Source organism: Haliaeetus albicilla, chromosome 1, assembly GCF_947461875.1.
Source record: "Haliaeetus albicilla chromosome 1, bHalAlb1.1, whole genome shotgun sequence".
In the NCBI taxonomy this organism is placed as follows: domain Eukaryota; kingdom Metazoa; phylum Chordata; class Aves; order Accipitriformes; family Accipitridae; genus Haliaeetus; species Haliaeetus albicilla.
The window spans coordinates 66,074,710-66,095,902 of record NC_091483.1 but is presented as its reverse complement, the minus strand read 5'-3'; the positions used below and the strand labels follow the sequence as shown (position 1 = coordinate 66,095,902).

Here is a 21,193-nt window from a genome sequence, read left to right as displayed (position 1 = left end):
CCAAGTGTTGCATTATCTTCTCAATACGGCTACTGTGAGCCACAGCAAACCTTCCCTCTAATGTCTATAGCGGCCTTCCGAAGAACACCAGATCCATTTCAAAGTCTTTTTCCACCTTGTTCATGATTTGTGACAAGGTCCCATTAGCACACTAAATGAATATCATCATCACCAACAAAATTCTCTCACATGCACTGACTTTCCTAAAATAAAGAATAAAGCTTATCTACAGTAGAGGGGAAGGAAACTTAACAGGTATAAAGTCCACCTCCAGAAAATACCTACAGGAACTGAAGATCAGCATAAATGTCATGTCTATCATCTGCAAGGTGGACTTCTTTAAACCCAAAGAACACAAAGCAGAATAATTTACATATGGTAAATAAGGAGAAAAATGAGTACCTACATACATTTATCAGGGCTTTTTTTTCTGTCGCAAAAGGCCCTTTTTAATTCTGAAACGGCATATGGAGGAGGAATATAAACAGCGTAGAGGCAAACAGAGAATGAATTGTTTTGTCTCTCTAAATTCAAGAAACAGGGAGTCTGATAACAGTAGATCACTTGTTCCAAACAAGCAAGAAACTCTTCTGTAAAACTCTTTGCCCTATGCCACTATGGGTAGTTCTGTTTTGAACATAAGTTTAAAAGACAAGTGAATTAAAAAAAAATCCTTCTATGGCTGTTCCAAGCAAAAACATCACACATCTATCTGACTGAGGAAATCCCTGATCTGCATGAAGTTGGACACTGAGAAAATCTGAAAAATATGAAGCATGTTTCCTCTGTTCTGATACTTGTCTCCAGAGTTACTGCCATTGTCACAGATGAGGTGTCCAGATTTGAAATGGTATGTACATGTTTATATCTATGCAGAGCTGAGCCTATGAGGCTGGTAATTTTACTGTAACATTTTCCAAAGCAAGAACTCTATGACAAATGTAAAGGAATGAAGGAAAAAAAAAAAAGAAAAAAATCACAATAGAAGTTAAAAGGGCTATTCAGTACCCAGCTGGAGGGCACAGAGGTGGTGATGGGTATGATATACTACAGTGAATACAACAGATTTACTTATTCTTAAAAGAAAAATAATGAAAGCTAAGGAAAGCAGAGATAGCCCTTAAGTGGTATAAATATTAAACTTCTACCTTACCAATTAAATATTTCTATATGCTTGTATGTAATACTGCAAATTTTAGTTGATGATATTCAGAAAAGCATTTCTGATTTTCTGCAGTCTCTGTACTTAAAAAAAAAAATCAAGCTTTCTAAATATTGGCCTATAACTAATCAAAGTTAATCAACTTCTGCCACCTTGTGGAGAATTTCAGCATAGCAGTTTTTAATTACTATTCAGAGGCTCAGCAAGCTACACGGACAATGTTAATGTTTTCTATTAAAAATATTTCACATAGAGTGAATTTCACAGCTAATTAGTTTGTGCCATTTCAGTGATTTAAGAAATAAAAATTCCAAGAGGAATGCTTCACAAAGAACACTATTTTCCTTTCATAATGAGTGATACCTATTTTTCAAATTATTTGCAAGCAATCTTTGGAAAACATATTCAACTTTATTTACTTAAACTGCAGTGTTTTTTAATTGTGTGATAACACAGTTCTCCAAATTCTTTCTTCTATGATAACTTAATGGGAAGTGTTGCTATCTAAAGTCCTAAATCAAAGCACCAAGGGCGATGCTGAAACACTACCAATTTCTTAATTTACAAATCAGGAACACAGCACTGCAACAGTAAAATGCTAAGACCAATCGTCCTTCACCTCATCCTCCTTAACATAATGCTGAGGAACAGAAAAATCTGGAAGGAACTTTACAGACCTGGAAAGAAAATCTTCTATGAAAGGCACTTGCAAAAAACCAGCAGTGACCAGGTACATTTTTCAGGTCAGAATATAAGCATAGCAACCTGGGAAATAATGAGTTACAGAAACAAACAATAGGCTCACCTCAGCATTGGTCTGGGTGGAGGAGGTGGCTCATCAGGATCTTGACATCTTTTTGCTTTTTTAGTTACTTGCTTGTAAATATTACGAGATGTCACCCCCAGCCACAGTACTGTCGCAAGAGTGGAATAATGGAGAATTATCCCAACCTTAAAAAAAATAAAACAAATGAACCCCCAAACATTTCCATTCTACCAAGTTAAAAAAAATTAACACACAACTTGCATAAAGCCTGAATTTTCAAAACCTCTTTCCAAGAAAAGAAAAAACTCTCTTATTTTACTATGACAGCTTTAAATGCCAAGTTATTGTTGTTTTCAAAAAACTAAAGTATATTATGCAAACCCATCTTCCCATCAGTTGAGTCTGGAAAGGCTACATAGCTGCAGTTGCCTCTGCTGGAAGGAAAACTTAATAACGCAGGAAGAACTTTGGTTTTAAGTTTACATATCAATCATACACTAGGAAACTGTATTTTGCAAAATGCTTAACTCTTGAATATCTGTAATACAAGATGTTTTAATTGAAACAAATAAGGGAACAGCAAGCTAAACATTGTGGTAACTACACAGCAGCTAATATAGACAGCTAAGACTCATCAATGATTTTAACACAATGGAGGAAAAAAAAAAAAAGGAAGTGTCATACTTTAGATATTTAACCAGCCCAAACATTAATGCAAAGTCAGCCTCACAGACTGACTGGGCACTACTGTTAAGAAAATGGTTCTCTGTCAGATCCTTTTGCATCTGCACTATTTTAAAAACTGAACATTGTTTTCTTAAAAGAAGTTCCAGGAATTCCCAAGTCCCTAGGGTTTTGTCAATGAAAGGCATGATCTGGTTGTCCTGTATTTCCTTACTTATAAGCCAACACTGAGATGAAGTGACTGCAAGAAGTAGGTTTCATGTATCCCTTAAATGATAGCACATGTGCATGGAAGAGGTGACACTTCAGTTTCTGTTAAGATTACTGGGGGTGGGTTTTTTGCAAGTTTCAATCACCAGTAAAAGCACAACTGTTAAACAATCCAACTATATGACAGAATTTTTCTTGGAGGATTACTGTCTCCAAGGCAAGAAAAAAAGATTACTGTTTCTTAAACTATCTCTTTATCTCCATATTGCATGTTTGTGTGTGTACACGCATATGCATGCACACAGACTAGCATTCTCTCTATATTTGTAGGAGAAAGATCAGGGACATACTTTATTGCAACTCTTTGAGCCATCAGCATAGTAACTACTGTAAACCAATGAGGGGCTGGTGGGGAATGTGAAGCTCAAGGGCAGCCTTGGCTGCAGTGACCATGAAATGGTGGAGAGTTCAAGATCCTTAGGGCAGCAAGAAGGGCGCACCGCCACCTCACTACCCTCGACTTCAGGAGAGCAGACTTTGGCTGCTTCAGGGATCTGCTTGGAAGAGTACCATGAGATAAAGCCCTGGAGGGAAGAGGGGCCCAAGAAGCTGGTTAATATTCAAGGATCACCTCCCCCAAGCTCAGGAGCGATGCATCCCAACAAAGAGGAAGTCAGGCAAAAACACCAGGAGACCTGCATGGATGAACAAGGAGCTCCTGGACAAAATCAAACACAAAAAGGAAGCCTACAGAAGATAGAAGCAAGGACAGGTTGCCTGGGAGGAATACAGAGAAACTGTCTGAGCAGCCAGGGATCAGATTAGGAAAGCTAAAGCCCTGAGAGAATTATATCTGGCCAGGGACATCAAGGGCAATAAGAAAAGCTTCTATAGGTACGTCAGTGATGAAAGACAACTAGGGAAAATGTGGGCCCTCTCCAGAAGGAGACAGGAGACCTGGTTACCCGGGACATGGAGAAGACTGAAGTACTCAATGACTTTTTTGTCTCAGTCTTCACTGCCAAGTGCTCCAGCCACACCACTTAATTACAGAGGGCAAAAGCAGGGACTGGGAGAATGAAGAACTGCCCACTGTAGGAGAAGATCAGGTTCGAGACCATCTAAGGAACCTGAAGGTGCACAAGTCCATGGGGCCTGATGAGATGCATCCGTGGGTCCTGAGGGAACTGGCAAAGGAAGTGGCTAAGCCACTATCCATCATATTTGAGAAGTCATAGCAGTCTGGGAAAGTTCCCACTGACTGGAAAAGGGGAAATATAACCCCAATTTTTAAAAAGGGAAAAAAGGAAGGCCTGGGTAACTACAGGCCAGTCAGTCTCACCTCTGTGCCTGGCAAGATCATGGAGCAGATCCTCCTGGAAACTATGCTAGGGCACATGCAGAAAAACAAGGTGATTGGTGACAGCCAACATGGCTTCAATAAGGGCAAATCATGCCTGACAAATTTGGTGGCCTTATACAATGGGATTACAGTGTTGGTGGATAAGGGAAGAGCAATGGACATCATCTACCTGGACTTGTGCAAAGCATTTGATACTGTCTCACACAACGTCCTTGTCTCTAAATTGGAGAGGCACGGATTTGATGCATGGACTACTCAGTAGATAAGGAATTGGCTGGATGGTCACACTCGAAGAGTTGCGGTCAATGCCTCGATGTCCGAGTGGAGACCAGTGAGAAGTGGCATTCCTCGGAGGTTGGTATTGGGACTGGTGCTGTTTAACATCTTTGTCGGCGACATGGACAGTGGGATTGAGTGCACCCTCAGCAAGTTTGCTGACAGCACCAAGCTGTGTGGTGCGGTCGACTCGCTGGAGGGAAGAGATGCCATCCAGAAGGACCTTTGCAGGCTTGAGAGGTGGGCCCATGCAAACCTCACAAAGTTCAACAAGGCCGAGTGAAAGGTCCTGCACACGGGTCAGGGCAATCCCAAGCACAAACATAGGCTGGGCAGAGAACGGATTGAGAGCAGCCCTGTGAAGGACTTGGGGGAGTTGGTTGATGAGAATCTCAACATGACACGGCAGTGTGCATTTGCAGCCCACAAAGCCAACCGTATCCTGGGCTGCATCAAAAGAAGTGTGATGAGCAGGTCGAGGGAGGTGATTGTCCCCCTCTACTCCGCTCTCACGAGACCCCACCTGCAGTACTGTGTTCAGCTCTGGGGCCCCCAACATAAGGGCATGGACTTGTTGGAGCGAGTCCAGAGGAGGGCCACAAAGATGATCAGGAATACCTCCCCTATGAAGACAGGCTGAGGGAGTTGGGCTTGTTCAGCTTGGAGAAGAGAAGGCTGCAGGGAGACCTTACAGCAGCTTTTCAGTACCTAAAGGGGGCCTGCAGGAAATCTGGGGAGGGACTTTTTCCAAGGGCATGTAGTGATGGGACAAGGGGTAATGGCTTTAAACTGAAAGAAGGTAGACTTAGATTAGATATAAGGAAGAAGTTCTTGACTGTGAGAGTGGTGAGGCACTGGAACAGGTTGCCCAGAGAGGTGGTGGTTGGCCCATCCCTGGCAGTGTTCAAGACCAGGCTGGATGGGGCTTTGAGCAACCTGGTCTGGTGGAAGGTGTCCCTGCCCATGGATGATGGGAACTAGATGATCTTTAAGGTCCCTTCAAACCCAAGCTACTCTATGATTCTATGTAAACTCAAACAAAAAGCATTATGGAATATTATGGTGAGGGATTAGAAACTTTTATAAGTCACTGGATGAAAAAATAAAACATTTAAAAAATTTCACTGATACCATTCCAAAGTGACAACTGTTATTATACTGAACCACTGCAATGGAATTAGAGATGGCCAAATCTTAGAAGAACAAATTGTGATAAAAGAGGAGTCTCAATAGTGATGTTTGTTTAGAGAAAGCATGGGTCTTTGACTTGAAACACTTCTCTCTCCCTCCCTTTACATTATACTGAGCAAATGGAAATAAATATTTTAATACCTGTGGAAATCAGTTCTCACACGGTCTGCAAAGGCCACATACAGCCTTATAAAACAATACAATAATAAGTCTCAAAAATAAAACAAACAGGTAAAACTTATTCTTTTGTGATAGCATTTTGGGCAAAAAAAAATTCTGCTGCACTTCTGAAATACTTTTCCAATTTTCAAGTAATAAACTAGTTTTATCTTCATGGCTGGATGAAAACACAACAGAAATTTCTAAGGTAAAAAAAGAAAGATTGATTTTTTTTGTCTAAATTTTATATTCTGATGAAAACGCCTGTACAGTACCACTGTTCTGTAGGAGGCAAGGGCGGCCTATACATATATAGGAGTATGAAACTGGTAACTGATTTTTTCAAGTGTTTGCATGCTTACTTACTGCTTGGCAAATGCTGGCATTCCTGGTCTGAGTTATGCCTCCAATAAACATCACACATGTCAGGAAAATATGAAAGCTCAGGTTAACCAGCATATGCCAGCTTTTTACACTGATCCTGATCACACTGTTAAAAGAAACAAATCAGACAACATAAAACACAGCTGCATTATTGTCTTTCAGAAACTAGCAAGATACACTTGTGATAAATGAGATACAATTACTGTTAATGATTGTTTGACTACTACGTACTTTGTAATCAAATATAATCTCTGTCTTCATCACAAGAAATTAAAACACCCTCCTATTAACTACCTTTACACAACTATTTGGGGCCTGATTCAAAAATTTTAGGCTTCAAGCTTTCACATCAATAGAAATGTAAAAGCCTGAACAGTTTGTTAAATTCTACCATCATCCTTGAGTGGTCTCTTCTTTCATCATGAAGCAAAAGTGAAGAATCAAAGAGATACATGGTTATGAGAGCTAAGTTGTCATCCTCAAGAACAGATGAAATAGCTACTTGCTTAACTGTTAGTTTGCATCAACAAATTTTATAGGAAGAAAACCCCAAACCAAATGCAGATTACTATATCATGTTCCTATCAAAAAATAAAAAGTAGTCCTAAGCACTATGAAACTAATTTTTTTAGTCTAGTAATTTTGATTCATACCTGTGATGGTATATGTAACTGACTATGATCATCAACAAGCACATTAGCAAAACCATGGCAGTGGCATAAATTACTGGATGCAAAAGATCAGCTGGCTGTGTATATAATTCAGCTCCTGTCAAGTCCTGACAACAAAAACAAAATTAACATTAGTCCACCTTATGTCTTCATTTTGTGGGGGCAGGGGGAAGTAGAGGAAACACGAAATAAAGAAGTAACAGCAACCTTCTGAGGAAAAAAAAAATCCCTTTCCCCCACCACAAACCCGACTCTCCAATTATTTATTATCTGATGTTCCAGGCTTTATTCCACAATTACGTGCTATTCTAGCTGACCTTTATAAATGCAGTCACACATCTTATAGAACACTTAAACTTCATATATGCTTGAATATACAGAGAAGTTAGCAGCTTATAGACACACACCATTTTCTTTTTCTTAAAATACTTATATAGCATGTAGAACAACTGCACGTTTCAGTTATGATTATTATCTTCCGCAAACAACCCCTAGGGCATTACAGAAAGTAGCCTCAGCAAGTTTGCAGATGATGCCATAGACTGAAGAAACTGATCAATATATTGGAGGATATTCAGAGGGATGTTGGTGAGCCAGAGAAATGGGCTGATAAAACATCATGAAATTTAGCAAAGAAAACATGAAAAGATCTGCATCTGGGATAGAACAACCCCATGTGTGCAACAATACAGGCTGGGCAAGGGACTGAATAGAAAGCAACCAAAGAACCATTTTAGGATACTGGCAGACAAAAGTTGACCACAAGTCAGCAGTGTAGCCTGCAGCCCAAGGCCACATTTTGCTGTACTAACAAAACCACAGCAAGCAGGTGAACTGATTATTCCCTTCTGTTCAGCACTACAAGACCACCTCTGCAGAAATGCCTTCAATTTGAGGCTCCCCAGTACAAGAAAGGCACTGCCATACTGGATGAAGCAAGTCTAACAGATCACTGGGATGATTAGCAGGCTGAAGCACACACTGAGACTGAAAAAGTTGGGTTTGTTCATCTTTAAGAAGAAAAGGAAGATGGGAGAAATCTTATTATTATATTGAGCTATACCTACTGGGACAGTATAAAGAAGACTGAGTCAAACTCTTCTTGGAGATAAGCCATGAAATGATGAGAGGCAATGGACATTATCAGCAGCATGGAAAATTCTGGTTAGATACAGGAAAAAAATTTCTGATGAAAGTGGTCACATACTGCCCAGAGAGCCTGTGTAATCTTGGTCCTTGGAGATACTCAAAGCTTGACTGAGTATGACCTGGAGCAGTATGATCTGATCTGTGAAGCTGATCAAACTTTGAGCAGGTAGTTGGACCAAATGACACCCAGATGTTCCTACCAGACTGTTATTCTATGATTACTGCTTCACTGGAATAGATAGTTGATAACTCAAATAGAATTCAACAGCTCTTTAGCATCGTTCTAGTTTTCTGAATCCACCCGTCAAAATGTTACTCAAGGAGTAAGCATGAAATAGAAGCTTGGACTGTTAAAGCATAGCAGTATTTCAAATAACAACTGAGGAGTGACATTTTCATTTATTAATAAGAGTAGCAAGAAAACGTAGTTCTGTTTGGATGCTGTTACAATTTACTAGGGTTCTATTTCCATAATGGTAACGAATGGAACTAAAATAAAAATAAAAAAAAAAACAAACAACCAAACTTCAGTACCTTCCAGCACAAAATAAAAAAAATTTGCTTAACTAAGATTAGTTGAAAAATCTATTAAAAAGAATTTTTCAGAACAGACAGGATACAGAAAATTCTCTCACCTATGACTCTGAGTGAGAGTCACTCTTAAACCTCTAGAGTTGGCAAAGTTCCAAAGTGTGCTGAGAGAAAGGAGAACAAATTTGGCATTCACAAAGAACAGTAGAACATTAGAAGGGATCTTCAGTTTGTTTTGAGAAAAATCACAGTGATATACAATCTGTTTTTAAGGTTAAGACAGGTAATCTGATTTCATGGACAGGAGAAAAGTTCTTGAATTGAGGCTTACAATTAAATTAGAGTCAGTAGTCTCTTCACTCCTTCAATTGTTCTTTCATCAGAATATAAATTTGTTATTCTGAACTAACGCACCAAGCTCATTTCAAACTAATTTCATCCGATTGCCAGTTTGATTTTTATGTATTTGGTTTTCTTTGGCACCTGGAAAAAATACTTTGAGAAAGATCATAAGATATTATGCCTCAGGCAGCCAGTGTCATCTGATTTCAACACTACCTGTGGCCTGGTGGATATCCAGCTGGAGATCCCTAGGAACCCACTGCTGTTACAAGCATGAGCAAAAGTGTCATCACACATATCCAGTGAGTATCAGAGAACAGAAATTGTAGAACTCCTGTTGCTGCTTCCAATTTGTGACAGGTAACAAAATGTTCTCTTAAGTTCACACCAATACATGCATGACAAGTGCTACAAAATCACAAGATTTACAATAAACTTCTAGGGTATCTGAGAAAACTCAGCATGCCTAGCCTAGCTAGCAAAGGCCTTGACCCAATACCCACTAAGTCAATGGAATTCCTACCGATTGCACCAACATTTTTATCAGACCTACTAAAAGGAGTGAGGGCAGCTAATAATGTTATTTCTAAGCTAAACTAATCCTAAATAATAATTTAATAAAAAAAGACTGACAGTAAAACAACAGCAGAGATGACATTAAGAACAACACTGGGCATTTATAGCCAACTAGCAGAAGTCTGTTCCTTCTCAACTACCATTGCTGGTTTTTTTCCTTTGCTGTAGGCCTATAATAATGAGATTTCAGCTGAGTATCCTGGTTATCTCTTCTATTATTAAACAGTGCTTAAAATGATTTGCAAATAAATACAAAGATTTATAACTGTATCTTCCTAAATCACCAGATTAGAAAACTAGGCACTCAGTTATGGGTCTCCTTATCAGAGGGGACTTTACATTACTTTCTGAAACATAGAAAGACAGGTCAGTACATTACAACCTGATTTCTTCTACGTACATACGTACTAAAGTAGACTAAAAAGGAGTGAAGTAACTCTGGTTAAGTCATTCACGATCCAGCCAGGATGATTGAATATTGCATTCAGGTCCCTCCTGCCACTACTGTTCATGCACTCAATGTTAATGACAACTGCTGAATTAAAAGCCAAACTTCTAAAACTGAACCCAAAATAATTTCCTGTGAGCCTGGGACCAGGAGCTAGACTTTCACAACACTATGACAGTCTACAAATGAAATATGTTATTATGGCTTTTTTACTTAACATATGGATAGGCATTATGAAAACCTTTTTCAGCAGCTACTTAGACATCCAGAGCTTTTCCAGTGTATTAACTGTGTGCAAGGAACATCTAACAGATGTACATTACTCTGTCCTCCTCCACCTCTCCCCTCCTCTGCAGTCCCTACAGCCTAACATTTTGGGAAGTAGCTAAATACTTAAAGAACACCAGTTTTGAGCAAGCATAGAATGAGAGCCACTGGCAGAAAAGAAAGCAAGCTGCCCCTTCCTCAAACTTTTTTGATTTTTTGACTGTCAACAGTTCTCTATATAACTCACAATAAGATAGTGATATAATCTTACCATGTATTAATTTAGAAAGTCATTTACAGCAGCAGATTGAATATGCTCTTCATTTTTCTTCCTCCAGATGGCAGAAATGTGACCAATTTAAACCATATTCTCTCTTTACACCCATACTACACATACAAATGAAGTTTAATTCTGTTTTAAAGAATGCTGTTATGTTTTAGGAAAGGATTATATATTTTTAAAATATCAAAGAAGGGAACTACAGGATTATAACAGTTTGAAGTAATTTAAAACAGTACCTTCAGAGGTAAAGTGAAAAGTTGCTCTCTTTCAGCTCTTTTAAGAAGCTTGGCATGTAAGTCTTAATTTTATTTATGTTTAGCTTTTCGGTATTCTATATTTAATTCTCTTAAGAGAAAGATTTTTGAATATTTGAGTTGCAAAACAAAAATTGCAACATCTCATGCACTGATCATCATAAAGGAATCCTCTTTCTTCCACATATGATTACATAAAAATATATATTTAATTTTACCCAGATCACATTAACTACAACAAAACCCATACCAAATTTACACTTATGTTAACAATATTTCCTAAACCTCTTACAATTTCACTCAGCTTCCTACTAGCCTACTATTTTCATGTATCACATCTTACCATTTAGCATCTGTATTGATGACTGATGAGAAATGTAGCAATCACCATCTGTAAAAAGGGAAGCCTCCCAGGCCAAACTTTGAAATGAAGAGCTCCGGGAACAGACAAAGAAGAAATCCTACTTCATAACTGTAGAGCACTAAAATAAGGTGTCTTGCTCCCTTCTTCAACTATCACTGTATTTTAGAACCGGTTAACCATTTTATTGACATTAATATGCTAAGACTAGAGTTCAAATACTATTCTTTAAGCAATATTTCAAAAATATTTTGGATAGTAACTGTTTGATTTTTTTTTTCCTTTTTCAATTGATATTTTCTGGTAACAGACCTACATACCAGAGAATGAATGAATAGCTAATTTGCAGCGAAATAACTATCTCTGGTTATGGATTTCAGTGAAAAAAAGAAACAAAAACCTAGGAAAACACTCCTGTCAACAGACACAGCTAACAAATTTAATCTAACGCAGAAAAGATAGGGTTTTTTCAACTGTTACCATTCATTATTTTAAACTGTCATTATTAAAGTTCATAAAAGCCCATTTGATTAAGTAGCTCATTAAAATGGCTTCCTATAATATAGTACTTTTCATATGAAAATTCTTTCGTATCTAGCATATTCAGCAATTAATTCTGCTTTGACACATTTCCACTTAAACGTCATCTTACATCAACATTTACATCAACACAAGCAAAAACTGAAGATTTACTTCATATGTCTAGTTTTATGTGAAACGGAACACGGGAATGCTCATTTTCTTTAATGCAAGAAAAAACCCAACAGAATCGCATTCTGAGTATTTTTAAGTTCCAGAAAGAGACATGTAATTCCAAGTGTCATACCATTAAAACGGCATAGTTGCTGAGGGTGTAGCACTGAATGGTAGTAATATTTTCATCAGACAGAAGAATACGACAATCATCAGATTTCCATCCCCCTTGTCCGTTCAGGAGATCAAAGTCCCACTGAGCTGCAACAGCATCTGCTCCATGCGCAATGCGCCGCAGTGTCACATTTATAGGAACGTGGTGACTAGCTAGGTTTAAACCATCTGTTACAAAAGAAATGTATTTGCACATAAATTTCTCAACATGTAACACATTAGATGCTAAAAACCTTTTATTAGATATACACTAGTCGAAACAAAGGAGTCAAAAATGTTTCTTAAAGATCATGAAAAAGTAATAATAAAACACAAACCTATCTTCGCAAGAATAACTGGTGTTACAACTGTACGACGTTTCCCGTCATCAGCCAGATTTGTTGAATTTCCTGTTGCTGGAAAAAGCTTTCCATTGCGAAATGCAATAAGCTGAAGCTTGTAGACAGATTCATCTGCTGGTCTGATTTCTCTTTTTTGCTTTTGGGTGAAAAGGGAAGCTGGCAACTGGATAGAAGCCTCTACAATTGTGTTCTAGAAAGAAATAGATTTTTAAAGTTTTAAAGAGAAAATTAAATTCTTTACAGAGATTAAATTAGCAACTCCTCCAACTGAACAGTGTCAGAGATGAATGCATTTAACAGACTATGTATTGTGACAAACCTATGTGATAGTGTTTCCAAGTAATCCATGATAAAATAGTTGAATTGGGTTACTAAAGCCTTAACACTTTTTTAAAAAGAAAAAAGACAAAAAAAAGTTAAGATTCTGTAGCTACCTTACTTGTTACAGAGAGTAAAATTGAAGTTAGTATCAGTAAACTATTACAAGAGTTTTCCAGATTCGACTATTGGCAACTAGAAGCGGCAACCAAGACAAGCAGAAAAAGAAAAGTTGTAATTGTGCATTAGTACCATTCAAAAGGAAACGCTGTATACAAACATGTTTTTATAACTTGTATATAAATTATACATGGGTAGGGAAGCATGCATGCAATTTCACAGAATTGCATAAATACAATTTCAAACATACACCCTGAAGTAACGTTCAAGCACATTAAGGGATAAAAGCAAACTGGTATGTTGGGCAATGTATCTGAAAAAATACTTTTAAAGAATATGAGGAAGTGTTTCCATTCAACACACACCCACAAATATAATTAATCTTTCAGGTCTGTTTTCTAATTCATGCTTAATTACAGTATCATTCTGAGCAGAATATTTCAGATATTTAAGGAGACTGTTAATATCTGATTTAGTATGTAATGAAGGTGAAAATACAGCAAAATAAAGCCAAGTATTACTATGAACTAGAGAGCATTTCGATTTCCATACTTACGAAAAGGTCTGAATGCATCTTTCAACTTAAGACGTTTTAATAAAGAAAACCACACCTACTCATTAGAAACTGTGTCCATTAAGAAAATATTCTATAATCAAACTCTATTACCATTTGTCACTAATTATCTCTTGTCACAGACATTCTGGATTACATAAAAATACTACTTTAATATTAGAAATTAATAATATTAAGCATTTGGAAAGCAAGCTTATATTTAAGACACTATTACAAAGTCAGTAGGGAAACAATGAGTATCTGACCTTTAAAGCCAGACTTGACAGTGTATTCGAAACATTGCACTTAAAGCTTAATTGTTTATCTAGATTTCCATCTGGATCTCTTCTCCCATAATCACTGAGTCCTGTACGGTCTGATGTAGCCACTTTCTGAAATACGGTGCACGTCATCCCAGTGAAACCAGCAGCCTTTATTACATAAGCCTCAAGAGCAATATTTGGAGAGTACTGTGATGACAAAAATCAAACATTAAATAATTTTACACAACACAGGAAGAATAATAAATAATCTTAAAGGGATTCTTTGCCATAACAGAAAAAAAACACACAGAAAACTGTTTCTGTTTATCTGGCAAGGATAAATCTGTTCAGATTATTTCTCTTCTCCCTACAGAAATAGTAGGCATTTCAGATAATGCCAATATCTATTAAGAAATATAAAAAGCTATTGAAATTCAAGAGCCAGCAAAATGTCTTCTAAATAAATAAATTTATACTTACAGTAGAATAAACTTGAGCTCCATTAGCAAGCCGATACATAGCAATTTTCTGCAGACACTGTACAATTCTAGTGCAAGCCTTGGCTTCCCTTTGTGCCATCCACAAAACACGTTCATCAGCTAACATAATGTTACTTGCTATGTCCACCATCACATCTCCAAGCTAACAGGGAAGAGAAATAAGACATTTTATATCTTTGAAAGCGGTCATCAAGTAGGATCATTATCAGAAAATACAAAGTGACCTGTCAGCACAAAAAGCAAAAGGAAATTGATTGTTCCTATTTCAATCACTGCGTGTCACGTTGAGATACTGAAATACTTTGATTCGGACATATACCTCCATCCAAGAAAACTGTAGTGCCAATGTAATTTATCTGTTTACATTATACTTAGAAATCAAAAACATGAGAAATACAGGTATTTCATTAAAAGCAAAGAGTGTAATACTCCATGTTTTATTGTACTAATTATTTAAAAGGACTATTTATAATCAACTTCAAACCTAGAATCAATAAACTGAACTATAAATCAACAATAATACAGTTTGCGTATATGGAGGAAGATAACAAGAAAAGAGTAATACAAGCAAAAATTAGCATGCAGCCTTTCTGCTTCTCTTCCTTTCACTATGTCTACCTTTTCTTTGATGCTTTCCTGCCTTCAATTTTGCATGAACTGTTTTAGGTCACAGGTTATACATGAGAGACAGCAAATACCCATAGGTACCAAAGCTGCTTTCAAATCACCAATTACATTGTTGTTAAGTTTAAGCTCACACTCCCTACCCTGTCTTCTGTATGACAGACAAATACAACTGTAAAGGGAATTCATTTATTTAGGCCACAACTCTGCCAAAATTAATGGACCAAAAGTGAAGGTGCATGTATTTTTCTAGTTGAATTGACTGAACTCCAACTCACAGTGCCTAAATTTAGGGACTGGAATTTTCTGCTTAGAGAGAGGATGGGGTATGGAAGACATCTCCTTTACCATCCAGGCTTCCCAATTCCTTTTCAGAATATTACTAATATGGAGAGAACACAGTAGTTTGTTGTTCTTTTTTTAAATCTTTAAAAATAAATGCAAGAATGGGAATATAAAAATATTAACTGTTTTAAGAACTATCTCTTAGGGACAGAAGCCACAGTCAATAAACGTTCTCAACAGCTAACAGAGCCTCAAGAAGCATTTGCAGGCTGTAGCGCTTTTCATTAAATTCTCAAGAACAAATGAAAGTTAAATTACTTGAAGATGGTTATTATGACTTATTCCTACTTGAAAACTGGTAACGTTTTACACCTTAACAAACGGCGGTTTTACAATAAAGTATAAGTATTAAGATCCTGAAGTCACAGGACTGAATTAAAAAAATACTACACATTATTCTTTTGCCTGCTTATCAAGGTATGCACAAGTTTTTTCAACTGCATTCTAACTTAAGGCAATCTGCTAAAAACTTTCTGAACATTTGTCTTCAGTTTGTTTCTTCTTCTGACATGAAAAAGCTATTAAATGAAGCTTTTAATAATTTATAGTATTTATCTTTCAGAACAGCCACTGTAGCAAAAACTAAAGAACTGACAATAAGATGGTATAAGTGAATACAGAATCAAGAAGTTTGTTGAGTAATACCCTAATAAGAAATAACTAAGTCTTATTAATAGCCACTAAAAATAATTAAATTGCAGTCCTGTTCCTTGAATATATAAGCAAATCAAAGGTTCACTTCAAATCAAACCAATTAAGATAAAAAATACATTGCCTAAGACCAAAACTACCTATGAAATTAACTTAGATTTTTTCATATCATCCATTACCTTCAAACATGACAAAGTAAGGCCAGATTGTGTCACTCTACAGACTGAGAAACACAGCTGAGAAAACAATATCTTTATAACGTAACAAATCATGCAGCAATCTAAAACACAGTCCTATTTTCGTCTGGCTACAAAATCAGCCATTTAATGAACTGCTTGTATAATTCCAAAATACACCAAAAAAACCCCAAAAACGCAAGCTGTGATTGTAAAAACGAGATTTAGCCTGAAACTTCTCCAAGGCATTCTGCAAAGAATTACAACCAGCATTTATGGTTTTCTGAGGGTGGATGGGGAAATTTGGCTTTTTTTTTTGTGCAAGGTTAAAATTGAGGCATTGTGGTCTCCAACTTCCCAACATGCACTGTACAGTGAGATCAATATAACCTCTGTTCAGCAGTGAAACAGAGAGTTCCTACCCACTGGTGGGACTATTCAACCACTTGCATTTTTCTCCCCTCTTAGAGCGTTCTCTAAGATTTTATTTTAATGTCTTATCTTATATCCTGCAAGATATAGGAATACTGAAAACCTTAGAGATACAGCTCAATACTGAATAAAGACAGCCTACCATGGTGGGAGGGGAGAAGATAAGTCTTGTTTTATTCATTATTGAGAGGATCTCTGAGGCTTTCATTATTTGTCTTTTTACATAAGAACATACCAATGAAAACCTGTGTGACCCACTCCATATTAAATAAAAACAGACTTACTGTACCTATCTCCCTGCTCCAGTGCTGACCAGAGGTGTTACTCACATTAAAGGTCCAGTGAATGCTGGATCATCTCAGCGCGAATGCAAAGTCTGTGACCATGGGTCAGCACTTCAGGGACCTACTAAACAAACAAAAACATGGAATAGAATCTGGTAATCCACTAACTCAGTGCCTGTATCTAATGCTGAGAAGGTTTCACCGCTCAGAATACTTAAGGACAAACACTTTGATTATCTTTAAAGTGATGGCAAATTATCCAGTTACCTCTTTATATTTTTCAGCAAATCTTCCAAATTTCTCTATCATTTCAGCCACAAAAATAACATCCATCTTATCAGAAAAATTTGCTGCTTCAACGGTGTAAGCCAAGAGCTGTCTTGCTGTTGCCACTGCATTAGTAAGGTTGAGCGGCATCTACATAGAGAAACATAAGCATTTTGAAGAAGTGAAAATTAAGTACAAGATACAGGAAACACTTCAGCAATTAACAAATAAGCATTTTGTGAAAGAGGATAGCAATCTCCATAGGGATCACAGTGTTTTAGGCAGCCAGGGACTACCAGCTTATCTGTTAGCAAAAACACTTCCTACAAGCCAGAGAACCAGCATTTGTACCTGCAGCCAGAAACTGGGGTTTGGTTTGTCCTGTTGCCCTAGAAGGGAGAGAGGTGCTGCACCAAGAAAAGGGGGGGGGGGGGAAGTACTGTCAAATGCCTGTTTTCCTTTGCACCAGAGCCTAGGCATGGCAACACAAAGCTCCTAAAATATGGTATTTTATAGCATGATAAGCCAAATAAATTCAAACACACCACTGCTGTAGCATTCACTCTTGATTCTGTAATTACAGAAAGCATTTGGAATGAAACACACACAAAAACCCCACCAAGATAGATCCTCTCTCTGACAAAGCTCATGATTTCATTCCTGAAACAAGTACCATGCTGAAAAATTCTTCACTAAATAGTATGCAAAATCAACATGCCTGAGCTAGCAGGGACCAAAAATGGGAAATTTCACTTAGTACAGTGGAACACCGTGCAAATGTTATCAGCTTATGTTCAGATGCTGTTTATCCATGATAATCCAAAATGTCCCATCTCTCCGTTTTTCGGTGTACAGATATCTGGTCTGCCCTACTGAGTTTGCAATGTGCCACATAAGCACAACTACATGTTTGTCTCTGCTGGTCTTAGTACTTCTACATAGATTTAAATGCAACTAATGGAAGATTTTTTTTTTCCCGAAACACTGAAAGTCATGTATTTAAAGTGTAAATAAAGTTCAAAGTCATAACACACACTGAACAAAGTCAACTTTCAAATTCAGATATTCTGTATAATTTCTTTGAACTTTCTTTAAACATGAATTCCTTTTCACCTAAAACTATACCTGTACTATACACAAATAAGAACAGTGAAATATAAATGTTCTTGTATAAATGTCACAAAAGTTTCACTCCATTTTAAACTTAGACCTCTACTTGATTTAAATTGCTTGGCAGAGTTCTAATGTTCAAAACAAGATTTCTACTACCTTAGTGTTCAAAGGCTCTAAAGATGCTTATAATATTATAACATTTAATATTCGTCTCAAAGAGACAATAAATTTCTGTGCAGAATACTGCTATAAATTCCAGACCTAATACACATAAAAAGAGGAAGGCTCTAATGAGTAAAAACAACTCCTAAAACCAAAACATGCCACTTCTCCCTTTAAAGAAAAAATAAATTTGAAACTTCTATTTCAGCATAGCATACCTGCGTGTGTGTATTTTTAAGCAGATAATAGCAAGTTATCTACTTCACACATGGAAATTATACTTCTGCTTCTGCTTTTTTGAAGATACTAATCTGACCCTCACATTTTAAACTTCCTAACACAAAGTTGGCAACATTATTCCACAACCTGGTAAACGTTGGCTAACTAAAAGCTATTCTAACAGGCTGAAGCAATCTAGGCTCCTGAGCAGTTGCAACTCTAAAGTTGGGCTACACTACACAGGCAGGAGTAGCATTGAGATGTTACAGGCCTTGCAGGAGAACATGAATTCCCAGGTGAGGAAAAAGCAAACCAGCAGCATCAAAGCTCTCAATAAGCAAACAATCAACCTTGCTGTGTCCCACAAAGGGACAACAAAGGGATCCCTGGCATCACCTCCCACCTGCTAACTAGTCATTAAGCACCACCAGCCCTCAAACATGCTTGTGACCAAGCCACAGCATGCACCTCTAGTGCTCAGAATGTAAAGCAGCAGAACACAAACAGTTACGTCAACCCCTAAACTCATCTTGGGCCAGAACAGGCAGTCCTTTCCCTTTCTGTCCCTCCCACTCCTTCCGCCTTTTTTACACCAGTGCCCACTGGTCCTCAGGGAACCTGAGCAGCAAGATAAAAAGCTATGTCTGCATTAGCAAGTAATTGAACACAGAGGGAGCAAGTCAGCAATATGCAGTTCAGTGCTTTTGCCTCAAACTAGATTTAGCCCAAGCCACTGGACATCAGGACTTCACTATGTATATAATCTGAGACATCCAAAGGGCAAAGATCAGTTTAGATCCTGATTGTGCCAGTCAGGGGCTGTGGTGCTTCTGATACGCAGTGTGAAGTTTTCTCTAAAATAACATGAGCTTGCACATTGAAACACTCCAAACACAGGCAACACACAGTAATCCTACCGAGGTCAGACAAGCATCGTGGCCCATGTTAAACATGGGTGGCGCTACCAACATCAACAAGTGGCATTGCTGTATTATTGAAAAAAACAAACAAAAAAACCCCAAAACACCAACAACCCAAACCATCGCACCAAAAAACATTCTTATATCGCCATAGTTTCACCTGTTGCATTGATGCTAGTGATCTGACAGTACGTATTGGAAAACTTCAAGCTTAAACCAGAGGTTCAAAGCTTTATGGAGTATTTTACAATACAGTGCCTATACGTACAAGGTTGGGTACATCACTGCAGAACAGTGTTTGTGAAAGTATGTGTTAATTAGAGCTAAGACTCAAAAGGAGTTTGGAGCTGAAAAATTCTGTTTCATAGCTACATTTAAAATCTAGAATAATCTCTTGTATTCTGCTAAGTACTACCAGATTAGAGAAGCCTAGTTAGTACTCACTACTTTGACTAGTTAACTCTCATTGGCCACATATCAGTCTATTAGAGGTTTACAGCAACAGAGGCAGAGCAGAGTTTGACTACTCTCTATTATTATAATGGAAATAGCCGTTTTCCATTACAACTTCAGCCTGCCTTGTTTCTTTATAGCATGTGGGCAGGACAGTGCATCCAGTTGACAAGAACTATATCATGACAAGTACCGTTTTCTTATGTTTCACACAAGTACACCAAAGAATTAAATATTCCTTACACTTCCAATCTGGGTGCACTCAAAATAGGTATTAAAACCAAACTCTTAACATAAACCTACAAGTTCTGTTGTTGTGCTCGAGGCATGTGTTCATCATAATTCATCTAGACCACCAGTATTACCAGCTTAAAAAAAATGGAGACTTTTGAGTTTTTATTTTCATTACAGAATTTGATTTTATAGAAATGTACAACTTACCTGATTGAACATATAAAGAACTCGAGTGACATCATTTGCATATTGGCACCTGGAGTAGTCCTCTTCTGCCCAGTACCCTCCTCTGTCGCATCTGCGCCAGGCTCTTCTCTCATCTTGTGAGTTGCCAGGATATATCCCACTGCCAGCAGAGTAACGTGTACACAGCAGGTATGCTGTGATGCCTGCCAATGTTCTAGGCCACCTGGGGAGTCAAAGGCAAAAAAAAAAAAAAATTAGACAAATTTACATGACAAGTAAATAAAAGGATTAAGCGCTACAACATGAAATAAAGAGACACTCAAAACTAAGCATCTCTAAAGTATTTAAAGGGCCACTTTGGCTTGCCTTCAGTATTTTCAAGCTGTTCATATCTGTGTACTATTAACAAAATGAGTTCCAATGCTAGCATGCTTTTTTTTTTTAATTCTTTCATGAGGCTGCAGGTAGAAAGAAAAAGGTGCTTATAAAATTACTAAAAATAGTTTACCTTTTTTTAATAAAAAAAACTTGCCTTCTTCATGAAAAATTCCGTATTAACACTATAAAAAGTTAAATACATAGTAGAAAGCCCTGCAAGCTTTCTACTTGTCCCATTCACATGCATCAATGTAACTTTCAAATGACTGCATACATATCAATACTAAACTGCAGATATGAACAGAAGACTACAGTTACAGTAATTAAGAAACAGTAGCAGTAGTACAACCACTTTGACAGATTTTGCAACCAATCATAACATTAAATAGAAATTAATGGGAAAAGAAAGTGTTCATAAAGTTAAGTAGAAAAGAATTCCTTTCACTCAAGGTACAGGGAACTAAGCACTTTTTAAGAAAACTTCTAACATTCTCTTAACTTCCTCCTCCAAAATTTTAGTGCATATTTTATCTGTATACACTTATACACAGATAAAAATGAAATAAAGAATAAATACATACAGAAAATTAAATTGCAGTACACCTTTAGTGCACTGATCATTCATGAGATTTGAAGGAAACTTAAGAATAGAAAGAAACCACGCCTGAATTAAGCTGCAATGCCGAGAAGAGAGGAGGACAAGGACAAGG

General features: G+C 37.3%; 1 protein-coding gene across 1 annotated transcript in view; it reads right to left on the bottom strand.

Annotated features, from left to right (window-relative positions):
* The window catches only part of ADGRA3 (adhesion G protein-coupled receptor A3), a 66,331-nt gene that overhangs the window by 6,356 nt on the left and 38,782 nt on the right, over nucleotides 1–21,193 (bottom strand). Inside the window, exons 9-17 of the mRNA XM_069792644.1 lie at nucleotides 20,127–20,328; nucleotides 16,819–16,968; nucleotides 14,020–14,181; nucleotides 13,543–13,746; nucleotides 12,262–12,475; nucleotides 11,904–12,112; nucleotides 6,849–6,973; nucleotides 6,178–6,301; nucleotides 1,968–2,113 (exon numbers count right to left, since the gene is read on the bottom strand). Of these exons, the coding sequence (XP_069648745.1) occupies nucleotides 1,968–2,113; nucleotides 6,178–6,301; nucleotides 6,849–6,973; nucleotides 11,904–12,112; nucleotides 12,262–12,475; nucleotides 13,543–13,746; nucleotides 14,020–14,181; nucleotides 16,819–16,968; nucleotides 20,127–20,328 (1,536 nt within the window). The remainder of the gene's footprint in view (nucleotides 1–1,967; nucleotides 2,114–6,177; nucleotides 6,302–6,848; nucleotides 6,974–11,903; nucleotides 12,113–12,261; nucleotides 12,476–13,542; nucleotides 13,747–14,019; nucleotides 14,182–16,818; nucleotides 16,969–20,126; nucleotides 20,329–21,193) is intronic.